A 12,629-nucleotide genomic window follows, 5' to 3' on the forward strand; every position below is an offset into this window, starting at 1 on the left:
GAGATGAGGTAACATCTTTAAAGTGTTGAAAGCAAAACACCGTTTGTCTAGAATCCTATACCCAGTGAAAGTATCTTTCAAAAATGCAAGTGATATGGACTTTTTAGACATACAGAAGCTGAAATAGCTCATCACCAGGTGACCTACACTACAAGAAATCCTGAAGGAAGTCCCATAGGCAGAAGAAATGACCCCAGATGAAGATCTACATCTCCACAAGTAAGAAAAGTACAGAAACTGTAACACAGCAGGTACACCTTGTAAAGACTTTGTTCTTGTTATTTAAAAGATACTCAACTGATTAAATAAAAAGTAACAGATGTAGGAGTAAAATGTAAAACTAGATAGCACAGAGGCCAGGAGGGGGCAATGGAAGGACATTAGTATTAAGATGCCACATGCACTTAGGGGGCATGTCTCCTTAGTCTCCTATGCTCTGTGACAGTTTCTCAGTCTTCCTTCTTTTTCATGAACTTAACTGTTTTGAGGCGTACTGGTCAGTTTTGTAGAATGCCCCTCAGTTGGGGTTCGTCTTATGTTCTGGTGATTAGCGAGGATCTGAGACCTCAGAGGTGAAGTGGTCATTGCCTTCCAGTAGAGGGTCCGTCCGCATGATGCTGACCTCAGTCACTTGGTTAAGGTGGTGTCTGCCTGGTGTTTCTACTAAAAAGTACTATTTTTTTTCTTTTCCATACTTGATTCTAGCGATTTTCAACCAGAGTGGCGCAAGAGTTTTTAAAACCACACCTATTTAGTCAAGGACATGGACCTCTTTCCCTTAGGTTGTCAAATAAAAAGCAGCCAACACAATAGCTGTCTGGTGTGAATGAATCAAAATTTTTTTTGTCAGCAAACAATATATTTTTGTGTGTGCTGCAGAATTTTAGTAATTACTTTATGTGCCATGAGATGAAAAAGGTTAAGATTGCTGCTCTTTTCTTTGGTAGCATGTCACTAAATCCAGCCTACCCTCAAGGCTCCTGATTTTTTTTTTATTGATTTTTAGAGAGAGGGAGCAGGAGAGAGAGAAACATCAATAGGTTGCCTCCTGTACATCCCCTACCAGAATTGAACCAGCAACATTTCAATGCATTGGACACACCCAACCGAGCCACACCAGCCAGGGCAGTCTCATGGAAATTCTTAACTGTTTAACGATGGGCTCAGCATTTTTGTTTTTCACTAGGCCCTGCAAATTATGCAGCTGGTGCTGGTTCCAGGGACACTCAGCTAACACAATGCACAAAGACCCAGGTCACCAACATGGCCATGAGGGAGAATGCTGACCATGAGAAGCAGGTGGACAGTGCCAGGCACCACTCCTCCAGGGTCCCCATGGCCCACTGCCTTCCCTGCTCCTACAGCAGCTCCCAGCACCCAGGAGGCAGGAACAGCCACTGGACAATGGATCATGGACTGGGGTTCCAGCAGACACAGGGTCTCCCCCCAGCTGGTGGTGAGCCCTGGCCTAGGGATCTGCAGCAGAAACTTTGGGACTGTCCAGTCCAGGACACACCTCCAGGCACAGGGCTTGGACCTGTAGCTGTGTCCCATCTCACTGCTGATGGAACCAGGAACAGGCGCCTGACCCAGATTGGACCAATCAGATTCTGACTCCTGGATTCTGCTCATGGGGCAGCACTTGGGGCCAGGTAGGACCAGTTCAGTGCTGCTGTCCAAGAGGGGCAGTGTGGCCCACACCTGTCTGAGGATGGGTCCTACCTCCTGGAGTCCTGGCTGCTCCTCAACCTCGCTGGCACCACTACCCCCACCTTTCAACCCAGACTCCGGGGGTGGCTCCCTCAGGGCAGCCTGGAGGCCCTGAGAAGTGTGCGCTAGGAGAAGACCCTGGAGGGGGAGCCTTCCCGACCCTGTAGAGAAAACGACCCCTGGAAGCAAGAGGCATCTTTATTGAGAGGAGGGCAAGTGGTGGGTGGGGTGCGAGATTAGAGAGGAAAGGAGAATGCTGCCCTGGGGATGAAGGAGGGGCAGAGCGCGCCGCAGGTCACACGTCCAGGTCCGACTGAGAGCTCTTGTCGCAGGCTCTGGTCTTACGCAGCGCCACACCCCGGCCGAAGGCGGCCCCCGGGCCGAAGGCGGCCCCCGGGCTGAAGGCGGCCCCCAGCGGCCAGTGGCGGACCACGTGCCGGTAGGACGTTGCCAGGCAGTCGAAGTAGTTAATGTTGAGCTTCCGGGCGATGTGTCGGCCCAGGAATTCCATTTGCTGGGGGAGCGGCGGTGGTCAGATCCCTGCAGGACAGGAGACGCCCACTGCCCCCCGCGAAGTGTCCCTCCCGTCTCCAGGCCGCGTCTCCGGCCCCGCCCGCCGGCCTCTGCCGCGGGCGCCAGGCGCGCCCCGGACCCGGGCGGCCGGCCGCGGGGCTGGGCGCAGGAAGGGCGATGCCCCCGGGGCGGGCGGGCCCTACCTCGTAGCGCTCCGACAGCCGCACCAGCACCAGCGGCTCCAGCTTGTGGCCGCACAGGACCAGCTGGAAGAAGCACCTTCCGCAGGCTGGCGAGGAGCACGCGGCTCAGCCTGGGGGGCCCAGGGGCGGGGCTCGGCGGTGGGGCTCCCGCGGGCCGGGCAGAAGGCCGGCTGCCGCCCCTCCCCACTCCCGAGCAGCGCCCCTGCCCCGCCCCCCGCCCCGCCCCGTCCGTCACCGTCAGAGCTGAGCGCCAGGCGCACGTAGACCAAGTGCACGGGGCCCTGACACACGGTGCGGCCCTGGATGGAGAAGTGGTACATGCCGAGCGTGTGGTTCAGCACCAGGCGGCGCCGTGGCAGCGACGAGATCATGATCCACAGGCCCACGCCCGCGCCATACGCAGCGAAGCCCCAGGTCTCCTGCTGTCGCACCTGTGGGCGCCATGGGGACCTTCTGAGAAGGCCGGGGCGGGGTGCCGAGTGGCGGCCCGGAGGGAGGTGGATTGGTGGGGGGCTAGGACCTCAGACCTGGCGCATGAGGTCGAAGCTGACGAGGAAGAGACAGATGACGAAGAGCAGCGTCCCCTTCCACAGCGTGTCCAGATAGTACTCGAGCACGAAGACTGCAGGCGGAGTGGCGGGGGCACATGAGGACAGCAGGCCCCTTCTCGCCGCGGGGGTGGCAGCGCCAGGGCTTGGGCCGTGACCAGCATCCTGCCTGCGAGTTCTGGGGTACCTGGCACCGGCCAGCCCTCCCCCCCACCTCCCAGTTCAGGTCCCAGGCCCCACCCCCACATCCTGGCCCCGCTCCGCCCAGGTCACCGCCCCACCATGCGCACCATTGGGCTGCTGCTGCGTGAATGGGTACAAGCTGTTGCTTTTAAGGCGCTTGGCCACATGGCGCTCACTGCAAAAGAGTCCTTGGGCCCAGAGCTGGAAGCACTTGCCATTGGAAGTCGTGGGAAGGCCGCTGATCAGGCCCTTGGGGGCCGGGGCCTGGGTCAGGCATAGGTGGTCAGCTGGGCGACTCATCTGCCGCCACCCGCTGCCCATAGTCCTATTCATACCTGGAAGAGAGTTCCCAGGGCTGCGGTCCAAGAAGCTGGAGCTCTCAGGTGATAAGCAGGAAAGTGACACCAGGTGGCAGTCTAGGCTAGGCTGTCAGTGTGCTTGGGTTCTAGAAGCTTGGGGTGGTGGGTTCTAGAAGGGTCTGTACTGTTGACCACCCCTTCTCAGGAGAGTTCCCTGGCCAGGTCCCAGCAGTTGGCACTCATTCCCCTGCTGGTCCCACCCCACCCATAGGAGGCCCCCTATACAGCCTGGTTCAAAACCTTACCTGAAGGATGGGGTGGTGGGGTAACCCAGATCTAAAATGTACAGAAATCTGTAGGCAGGCACCCCACACCAAACCCCATAGCTGAGCAGGCCTTCCCCTCTCCATCACATCTACCCAGGCCAGAGCCTCACAAGCGAAGACAGCTCATCTCCGTATCTCTGAGGATGGGACACACACTTAATCCAGTATTCCTGCCAAAGGCACAGCTACAGGCAGACTCAGGATCCCAAAAATAACAACAGGTTCCAGGCCAGCTCTAGCCCTGAGTGGTTCCCTCAGATATAAGCCCTATCCCCTCACTCCAACCCAAGGACCACACAGAATCCTTAAAAAATGTTTATTGTAACAAAATGTTCCAACATCCAAAACTGGAAAAGGGTGCAGGGCCAGGATGCCTAGCTGGGGGAGAGGGGAATGGTGAGCAGCTGCTCCAGGCACCATTGGACTTCCTCTGGGCCCCGGTAGGTGCGCTTCAGGCCCCGGGGAAGGCAGCGGCAGGACTCCAGGTTGAGGTACAGCAGGCCTGGGCAGCTGCTGATCACAGAGCTGTGGGGGCAAGGTAGGCCATGGGGAGTTGAGCCACTGGCTCCCAGGAGACCCAGGCCCTGGCAGGGCAGAACTGGGCCAAGCTAAGGAGCCCTCTCTGCCCATGCACCATGGCTGGCTCTGCCACCCAAGCAACCAAGGCCCAATTCTAGTCTCCTTGGTGTCCCCAAGGCCAACCCCATGCAGGGGCTTAGCCAGTATATGATCCCCTTTCAGACCCCTGGAATGGGCCAGGCAGAATGGGGGGGATGCCATACTGTCTTGAAGGGACTGGGGGAGGGGGTACTGACCTGACTGTGCCTGGTGTGACCCGGGTGCCTCTTAGGTTGAGGGAGCTCAGGGCGGGGTGTGAGCCCCCAGGGGTGTCTGAGAAGGCAGCTAGGGCCTGCTCCAAGTCTTTTTCAATGAAGCCCTGGCCACTCAAGTCCAGTTCCCGCAGAGAGTGGCACCACTTATGGGTCAACAGGGGGCTGCCCTCTTTGGCTAGAGTCAGCCAGTCTGACATGCCATACAGGCCCAGATGAAGCTGCTCCAGCTCTGGAGACGAGAGGGGTGGGTATGAGCTGTGGGGTGGGCAAGGGTCCCCACATCACACCTGCCCTGCTACCACCACCAGGAAGAGCTGACCCTGACATGGCAGATCATGCAGGCCAGCAGGTGTGATTCGAGCACAGCCTCGAAGATCCAGCAGGCGCAGATTAGGGGAGCCTCGGAGCAGGCGGCCCAGAGCCTCATTGCTCACAAAGTTGCAGGTGGAGCCGGCGAGGCAGAGCTCCTCAAGGCTGGGGAAGCCTGGGCCAGGAGTCATCGATCGCCCGGGAGGTTTGGGCAGCCACATCAGGTTCAGCAGCCGCAGTACCTGGGAACAAGGCCCAGGCTGCAGATGGAGAGAGGGGTGACAGGTGGGAGAGGTGGGGCATCAGGTACCTGCAGTTGCGGGCAGCCTCTCTGAAGGGCCTCCACAGGCAGCTGGAGGGGAGTGTTGTTTCGGTTGATGCCCGTGCTCACCTCAAGGAGCTGGAGCTGGGGGCAGCAGCTGCCCTGCAGAGGTGGGGGTGAAGAGAGGGTCAGTGGCCTGACAGTCCCTGGCTCAGCACCCACTCTGCTCCTGCCGGTCACCAACCTACCAGCAGTGCACCCAAGATGGCTGTTGTCTGGGAGCTGTAGGTCAGCCACAGCTTTCGCATTCGGGGCCCCACCTCCTCTAAGAAGCTCACCACAGCTGTGGACTCCACCTAAGGACCCAGCACAGGGGTATCTGTCACCTTGGCTTGGGCTTCTTCGGGGCCCCTGGGGACACAGGGCTCACCATGGAGTGCTGTATGTCCAAGCTGTGGAGCTGGGGGCAGGCTCTGGCTAGCATGATCAGAGTGTTAGGAGTCACACCATGGCAATCAGAAAGCTTGAGAAAGGTGAGCCGAGGACAGGACTCGCTGACCAGCTGTAGAGGATAAACACCCAGTGGGATTGGGGGAAGGCAGGCTATGGTCAACAAAAACTAGTGACTGGTGCCACTCTACTGCCTCGGCTATGACCTCCTTTCTGCCCATGCCAGGCCCACCTGGGGGCTCCTGCTTCTGACACCTCCCTGTTGGACACAACAGAAAAGGAGAACCAGGCAGGTATTCCCATGGGACAGTGTTGGGCCCCATGGTGCATGGCCCACTTTCTGCAAGTAATGGGCACCCGAGTGTCACAGCCGTAGTGCAGGGCAGCCTTGAGCACTCACCTTCAACACAGTATGTACCTGGGACTTCCAGTGGATGAGGGTCAGCCTCTGGAGTTGTGAGAACCTGTGGGGACACGCTGCCTCTTCTTCAGGTTCCTTCCCACCCATCCCCTTGGTGCAGGGAAACAGGAAGGTGCCTGAGACTTTCCACACAACACAGGTGCAGTGAGGGGATAAGAAAAAGAGGGGAGGCCTCACCGATTGGGCATAAGCCGCTCCAGGGAAGCAAGGAGCTTCTTCTCGGCCTTGGCCCCGCCTTTGGTGGGGCGGCCAGCCAGTGGGGGCGACAGGGTCACAGTGTGCCAGAGAGCGGGCTGGGAGGCGGCCTCATGCCAACGGCGGCACACGCGTGCAACCCTGGAACAAAATCTCTGCTGAAGGGCCAGGCCTTTTGTGACATGCCACTCCACCGGCTGCCGCAACTCTTACAATGCTGCGGGCACTTCAGCTCAAAGTCAGGCGCGTGGGACTCCAAATGGACCCCCAGAGAGACTGCACTCTCTGGCACAAGTGTGTACGTGCTCACTCCCAGACGCTCTCGACCTCAGCCTCTGCCCCCCGCTTGGTGGCAACAGGTCAGCCAGAACCAGGCTGCTGCCCTCGATGGGCCCGAGATACCTGCCGAGGAAGGGCATGGCCCCGTCGGCTGCCACCAGCAGCCCGAAAATCTGCAGCAGGATTTCCAAAGGGATGCGGTCTCCCCAGCCTGGGTCGGGCCCTTGCTGCGGAGCGGATGCGGGCGCGGGGACGGGTGGGGGTCTGGGCCTGGCCTTGGCCTTGGCCCTGGCGGCGCGGGACTCGGGGGGCCGCAACCGCTGAGCGCGGCGGGAGGCGCGCCTGTGAGCGCGAGCACGAGCGGGCCCCGGGCCGGGCAGCACCAGCAGCATGCTGTCGGACTGCAGCAGGTGGTACCCGGAGCCGCTCGGCGCCAGCCGATCCCACCACCAGTCCTCGGCCGAGCGGGCCCGTGCCCCGGCGGGCGGCGCGCCCCGAACTCGGCGCCGGGCCCGCCAAGTCCCCCGGGAAGCCATGGACACTCGCTGCGCGCCCGGGTCCGAAGGGGGGAGCGGAAGGAGCTGTCCGACGGCGGAAGGGGCGGATCCGGCCCTCTTCCGGCCAACTCAGTACGTAGTTCCGGGGCGGGGCTTCCGGCGGGCGGGCCGGCCGACCCGGGGTTTCCCCGGGTCCTGGTCCTGGAGTAGGAGTTCCGGCTCACTCCCGGCCACATCTCCCGTCCGCACCAGCTCTGGGCTGGAGCCACGATCCTGGGCCGGAGGTGGCGCGCTAGCCGCGTGGCGGGCCGGCCGGCCACCGGGTCGCGGAGCGTTCGGGTGCTGGGCCGGGAGGCGCGGGTGGGCCCCCGGCGCCCAGGGCTGCTCTCGGCCGCCCACCTGACGCAGTGAGGGTGGTGCCCGTCGCGGCCACACCCCCTCAGAGCCCCACTCGGCTCCCGCCTCCTGGTCTCCTCGGAGCTCCGGACTCCTAGGTCGGCGCAAAAGCTGCAGAGGTATGCGTCGCGCTTAATAGGCGCCCTGCTACTGGGTCCTTGTCCCCGTGTATGTTTTGGGGGGTGGTAGGCTCGTCAGCTCAGACCCGAAGCCTACTCCCTCTTGATCTTTACCCATTGGGGTCCTCCGCGCACCTGGGCCGGGCTTCCTGCTTCTCCACCTGCCAGCCTTGCTGTTTCGTGGTCCTGACACCGGATGAAGGTGCTACTTGGTATATTTTGGACCCTTTTCCTCCCCCTTCCCCTCCCCCTCCCCATCCCCCGGGCACCCTCCACTTTCCCCAGTCTTGGCTCACTGGCCCTCTTGTGACTCCTGTGTCTTTTCCTTGTAATCCTGCATTTGCATCTGTTTCCTTCAAGCTAGAAAAGGTCTTCAGTTTCCAGAAGAGCAGAAGCACTTTCTTTGGATCTAGGTGGGGAAAGAGGAGCCGACCTTTGCCCTGTCCTGAGGGGCCCAGCCTTGGCTGAATGGCAGCACCCCCACTGGGCCGTCTGGTGCTGACCCACCTGTTGGTAGCCCTCTTCGGCATGGGCTCTTGGGCTGCCATTAATGGGATCTGGGTGGAGCTGCCAGTGGTGGTAAAAGACCTTCCCGAGGGTGAGTGAGAGTGTGCAGGCAAATGTGGGCCAGGTCTGCCCCAGAAAGTGGACTGCAGCTGCATTGTTCCTTCGAACCCTGCCTCTGATGTGGCCTCCTCCCTTCCCTGCAGGTTGGAGCCTCCCCGCATACCTTTCTGTGCTTGTGGCACTGGGGAACCTGGGTCTGCTGGTGGTGACACTGTGGAGACGGCTGGCCCTGGGCAAGGGGGAACAGGCCCCCATCCAGGTGGTTCAGGTGTTGAGTGTGGTGGGCACAGCCCTGCTGGCCCCACTGTGGCAGCAGGTGGCACCAGTGGGAGGGCAGTATCACTCCGTGGCCTTCCTGACGCTGGCCTTGGTGCTGGCACTGGCCTGTTGTGCCTCTAATGTCACTTTCCTGCCCTTCCTGAGCCATCTGCCGCCTCCTTTTCTGCGGTCCTTCTTTCTAGGTCAGGGCCTGAGTGCCCTGCTGCCCTGTGTGCTGGCCCTAGCGCAGGGCGTGGGCCGCCTCGAGTGCCCACCAGCTCCCACCAATGGCACCCCTGGGCCTCCCCACAACTTCCCAGAGCGTTTTCCCGCCAGCACCTTCTTCTGGACACTGGCTGCCCTTCTGGTCATTTCGGCTGCTGCCTTCCAGGGTCTTCTGCTACTGTTGCCATTACCACCATCCCTGCCCACAGGAGGCCCAGGGCCTGGCCTTCGGGTGGGAGCCCCAGGAGTGGAGGAGGAAGAGGAAGAGGCCTCACCACTGCAGGAACCACCTTTCCAGGCCACAGGCACCACACCTGGCCGAAACCCTGAGGCCCATCAGCTGTTCTCTGCCCGCGGTGCCTGCCTGCTGGGCCTGCTGGCCATCACCAATGCTCTGACCAATGGCGTGTTGCCTGCTGTGCAGAGCTTCTCCTGCTTGCCTTATGGGCGCCAGGCCTACCACCTGGCTGCAGTGCTGGGCAGTGCCGCCAATCCCCTCGCCTGCTTCCTGGCCATGGGCGTGCTGTGCAGGTGCACAAGGGGCCTTAGGCCACTCGGGTTGGAACTTAGGGATGGGGACCCAGGCCAGGGACAGCCAGCCCTGAATTTCTGCTTACCCCTGGCAGGTCTCTGGCAGGGCTGGGCGGTCTCTCTCTGTTGGGCATGCTCTTTGGGGCCTATCTAATGGTGTTGGCAATCCTGAGCCCCTGCCCACCCCTAGTGGGCACTACTGCAGGGATGGTCCTTGTGGTAAGTACACTGGAGACACTGAATCAAAGAGGGTGGCAGGAGGAGGTTTGCCACGGAGCCGGGGACATCTAATGCTCAGCCTGCTGCTGTGTCTGTACCCCCAGGTGCTGTCGTGGGTGCTGTGTCTGGGGTTGTTCTCATATGTGAAGGTGGCCGCCAGCTCCCTGCTGCATGGGGGGGGGCGGCCAGCATTGCTGGCAGTTGGTGTGGCCATCCAGGTGGGCTCCCTGCTTGGTGCTGTCGCCATGTTCCCTCCTACCAGCATCTACCATGTGTTCCGCAGCGGGAAGGACTGTGTGGACCTGTGCGGATCCTAAACCTGGGCAGGTGGGGCCTTTACTCTGCCCCACCTGTCTTGAGGCTGGGACTGCCACAGTGCCTGAATGCCCACTGCCCAGGGAGGCCCTCCCCTTGCAGGGGCACGAATATGGACACCTGCACACTCCACAGGAGACCCTGGCACTTCAAGCCAGGGTGGGGACCACAGAGCAGGCCCAAATCAGGTCCTGATGGGCTGTGGACGGGGCTGGTCCTGGGCCCCGTGTGGGGTTTGCACAGTAAAACATTTTTATTCCATGAGTCACAGTTGTTAATCCCAGGAGCACTTTTTCCTGTGCAGATAGACTTCACCTGGCTGTTCAGCAGGAGCCTGCCACCCCCAATCTATTCTCATGGTTCCTGGGATTATGCTCTCTGAGCCAGGACTCCTGCCCCCCTCCACACACATACCATTGCTTCTTGGACCCTCCCCATCCCCTGAGAACTGCCCAGAGGGAGGGCAAAGGCCAGCTTCCAGGGTCTGGAGTCTGGGCCAAGGACCCACACAGGCTTCAACAGTCAGAGGCAATGTGGTGTCCATCAGTGACATCCCATCCAGGACCTCCAGCTGGACTACTGCTCCACAAGCATCTCCAGACATGTGGTGGGGTAATCTAGCTAGGCACTACCATCTGGCAGGATGGGCTGTCCCTGCTTTATGACCTGGGTGTGGCCTGCTTGCCTACTGCTCTCTGGGGGATTTTACACCATGGCTTTGTTGCAAGGTCCAGGCACAGAAGGGGCTCAGTGAGTGGGACTTAGAAGAAACTGCGGTGTAAGCTCCAGCCAGTCGCAGGACCTTTCTGCTCAAGAGCATTGACCCCTTGCCTGAGTCCTGGGCCTCCAGTTCCTGGCTCCCGTGATCAAACCCCCAAAGGCCCCAACCCTTTATTCGGGTAGACATGGCATTCCTTCCTGAGCAGCCTGTGCTGCCCTGGGACAGGCATCTGCGGGGCATGGGGTCTCTGTACCTGCTGCAGTCTGTCCTGGACTAGGTGATTCCACCATACAGACTGGAATGAGTGCCTGAGCCAGGCCAGAGGGCTTGCAGGGATTGCAGAGGGTGTGGCCCCCACTTCTGCAGGGAGCCTCTGCAGCCACAAGGAGCAGGGAGTGGGTGCTGGGAGACGTGGTTCCTAACCCTGCTGCCTAGCTCCTTTCTGTGACTGTCTCGGCCTCCACGTGGGCCTTTGAGGGCCTATCTTCCTCCATTGTTCCCCTTCACCCCCACCCACCTTGGCAGGACCAGCTGAGCCTGAGGGAGTTCTCCATGGAAGGGAAGGGCCTACATGTCTTGACCACCAGAGCCTCTGGTCTGGGGTTCCATCAAGCATCAATGGGGATGGGCTCCCAAGTGGCTCAGACATAGCCCAGTCCTGAGGGCTGGAGGCCACCCTCCAGGCCCTAGCCTCCCAGGGATGGAGCAGTGGCAGCTTGGCTTGGCTGCCTGCCTGTGGGAGGTAGGGGTTTGGAGGTGGTGAGATTTAGAGGGAGGAAAACAACAATGTGCCTGGGTGTGCCCTCCCTACACCCCTATGATACTGCCCTCATCACCAGCAGCATCCCTCTCCTCCTCCTGGGGCTGGAGGTGGGGGTTTGAGGGAGCCCCTGCCCTTTGAAGTCTGCAGGGCCTTCTGGTCACTGCCCATAGGAAACAGGGCAGGGGCCAAAATACGAAGAGGAGGAAGATGCTGCAGGGCTGTCCTGAGAGTCACCTGGCACCTGGTACACTCTACCCTCTCATGGCTGCCCAGAGCCAACACTGATAGCCAGGGAGGCAACATAGCCCACCATGCTAGGACTCTCAGAGCTGGGCCCTGTCCCCAGTGCCTGTCAGGGTACTCAAACCTCCAGCTGGACAGCAGGGGGAAGCTGCTCTGAGGCTCACAGCTCTGCCCAAAAATCCTCTCAGGCCTGGGACTGGGGCATTATAAGGAGACCCTGGAGGGAGGCCATGGTTGAGGGAGGACCATGTCCCCAGAGAGTGACAGCAAAGCCTGACCCACCAGGGCCACTGTTGCCCATTCCACCACCAGGAGCAGGTTTTCAGTTCCTCAAAACCAGAGAAAGCCAGTCAGGGCACGGCACAGGCATCCTCGTTTCCCAGGTGTGACTACCTCAGTTGAGACTGACTGGTGAGTGCCAGAACAGGGCTCTGGGCTTTGGTTGAATGACTGAAAGTAGGGCCTTCACCTTCCTTCAGTCCTGTGCTTCTCAGCCCACAGAGTCCCTGAGCAGATGTGGGTACAGATGTGGCTGTATCTGACAGCACCTGTGTCACAGAATGGTGGAGTCCCCGCATTTGCATCTGCTCAGAGCCTCCACTGCCTGACTTGGGGATACTGGACAATGGTCCTTTAAGGGGATCCCTCCCCTCCATGGAATTCAAAGGGACCTCCTAGTTTTTGTGAAATGGGAGTGTGGGGTGCGGTTGGGTCCCTGGCCAGGGAATGGGCATGAGCAGAGCAGAGCAAAAGGGGAGAGGCAGAACCCTGACAACACCCTGGGACCACCTGGATCCAGCTGCACCTGAAGCTAGGGCTTCCCAGGTATGTGGGCCCACATCTCCTCACTTGTCTCAGCAACTGATGAGCTGGCTTCTGTCTGTCACAGCTGCAGGAGTGGTGACACTGTCGTCCCCTCCTTGAAGCATGAGGGACACACAACTCGGTTCCATCTTTCCTTGCCTGGCGGAGAGTCGATCCTTCTCTTGGTAACTCCCCTGCCGCACTCCCCATGACTTCTCCCTCTCCTAGGCCCCCACCTCAGGCTCCTTAGCAGGACCTTTTCCATCTGCAAGGGAGAGTTCCCTGGGCATCTGACCCTCTTGGGAGAACACCCCAGCCAGGGACTGGATGACTCAGACCGGGCCCCCAGGGTGCTCTGGGGGGAGGGGGAGTCCAAGAGAAGCATTGTAATTTGATGAAAGACAAGCTGCACCTTGAAATTCCTATCCCTTTGCGTGGGC

The 12,629-nt window shown here is 60.1% G+C and overlaps 3 protein-coding genes across 7 annotated transcripts; 1 reads left to right on the plus strand and 2 right to left on the minus strand.

Annotated features, from left to right (window-relative positions):
- Positions 1-2,005: 2,005 nt before the first annotated feature.
- CATSPERQ (catsper channel auxiliary subunit theta) lies at positions 2,006-3,478 on the minus strand. Its single transcript, XM_087825203.1, has 5 exons — positions 3,265-3,478; positions 2,954-3,048; positions 2,662-2,857; positions 2,427-2,512; positions 2,006-2,224 (listed from the first exon to the last, which is right to left on the minus strand). The coding sequence occupies exons 1-5, from the start codon at positions 3,476-3,478 to the stop codon at positions 2,006-2,008; spliced, it is 810 nt and encodes a 269-aa protein (XP_087681329.1).
- A 606-nt stretch (positions 3,479-4,084) lies between these two features.
- On the minus strand, positions 4,085-7,298 carry FBXL6 (F-box and leucine rich repeat protein 6). 4 transcript variants are annotated; one of them, XM_087825557.1, is made up of 9 exons: positions 6,655-7,298; positions 6,235-6,393; positions 6,037-6,100; positions 5,617-5,748; positions 5,435-5,542; positions 5,316-5,348; positions 4,935-5,166; positions 4,598-4,844; positions 4,085-4,307 (listed from the first exon to the last, which is right to left on the minus strand). In XM_087825557.1, exons 1-9 carry the CDS (start codon positions 7,065-7,067, stop codon positions 4,157-4,159), a joined length of 1,539 nt encoding a protein of 512 aa, XP_087681683.1. In that variant the 5' UTR covers positions 7,068-7,298; the 3' UTR covers positions 4,085-4,156. The 4 variants fall into 4 exon arrangements, with proteins under 4 accessions (XP_087681683.1, XP_087681682.1, XP_087681681.1 ...); XM_087825556.1 differs by having other exon boundaries at positions 4,935-5,184; XM_087825555.1 differs by having other exon boundaries at positions 4,935-5,162; positions 5,231-5,348.
- On the plus strand, positions 7,250-9,922 carry SLC52A2 (solute carrier family 52 member 2). Of its 2 annotated transcripts, XM_087825559.1 has the most exons (5): positions 7,250-8,141; positions 8,254-9,124; positions 9,220-9,343; positions 9,448-9,662; positions 9,694-9,922. In XM_087825559.1, exons 1-4 carry the CDS (start codon positions 8,012-8,014, stop codon positions 9,658-9,660), a joined length of 1,338 nt encoding a protein of 445 aa, XP_087681685.1. In that variant the 5' UTR covers positions 7,250-8,011; the 3' UTR covers positions 9,661-9,662; positions 9,694-9,922. The 2 variants fall into 2 exon arrangements, with proteins under 2 accessions (XP_087681685.1, XP_016072110.2); XM_016216624.2 differs by having other exon boundaries at positions 7,254-8,141; positions 9,448-9,922.
- The last annotated feature ends 2,707 nt before the right edge of the window (positions 9,923-12,629 follow it).

Source organism: Miniopterus natalensis, chromosome 16, assembly GCF_054644295.1.
Source record: "Miniopterus natalensis isolate mMinNat1 chromosome 16, mMinNat1.hap1, whole genome shotgun sequence".
Taxonomy (NCBI): Eukaryota; Metazoa; Chordata; class Mammalia; order Chiroptera; family Miniopteridae; genus Miniopterus; species Miniopterus natalensis.

Excerpts from the sequence above, each read along its gene's own strand:
- SLC52A2 (XM_087825559.1), top strand. The coding sequence starts at position 8,012 with ATGGCAGCACCCCCACTGGGCCGTCTGGTGCTGACCCACCTGTTGGTA. Across the intron at positions 9,125-9,219 it reads GCCATGGGCGTGCTGTGCAG|GTCTCTGGCAGGGCTGGGCG; the intron begins GTGCACAAGGGG and ends TACCCCTGGCAG. Across the intron at positions 9,344-9,447 it reads CTGCAGGGATGGTCCTTGTG|GTGCTGTCGTGGGTGCTGTG; the intron begins GTAAGTACACTG and ends CTGTACCCCCAG.
- FBXL6 (XM_087825555.1), bottom strand. The coding sequence starts at position 7,067 with ATGGCTTCCCGGGGGACTTGGCGGGCCCGGCGCCGAGTTCGGGGCGCG. Across the intron at positions 5,349-5,434 it reads CCATCTTGGGTGCACTGCTG|GGCAGCTGCTGCCCCCAGCT; the intron begins GTAGGTTGGTGA and ends CCACCTCTGCAG. Across the intron at positions 4,845-4,934 it reads GCATGATCTGCCATGTCAGG|AGCTGGAGCAGCTTCATCTG; the intron begins GTCAGCTCTTCC and ends TCTCGTCTCCAG.
- CATSPERQ (XM_087825203.1), bottom strand. The coding sequence starts at position 3,478 with ATGGGCAGCGGGTGGCGGCAGATGAGTCGCCCAGCTGACCACCTATGC. Across the intron at positions 3,049-3,264 it reads CACGCAGCAGCAGCCCAATG|TCTTCGTGCTCGAGTACTAT; the intron begins GTGCGCATGGTG and ends CTCCGCCTGCAG. Across the intron at positions 2,225-2,426 it reads GGCTGTCGGAGCGCTACGAG|CAAATGGAATTCCTGGGCCG; the intron begins GTAGGGCCCGCC and ends CCGCTCCCCCAG.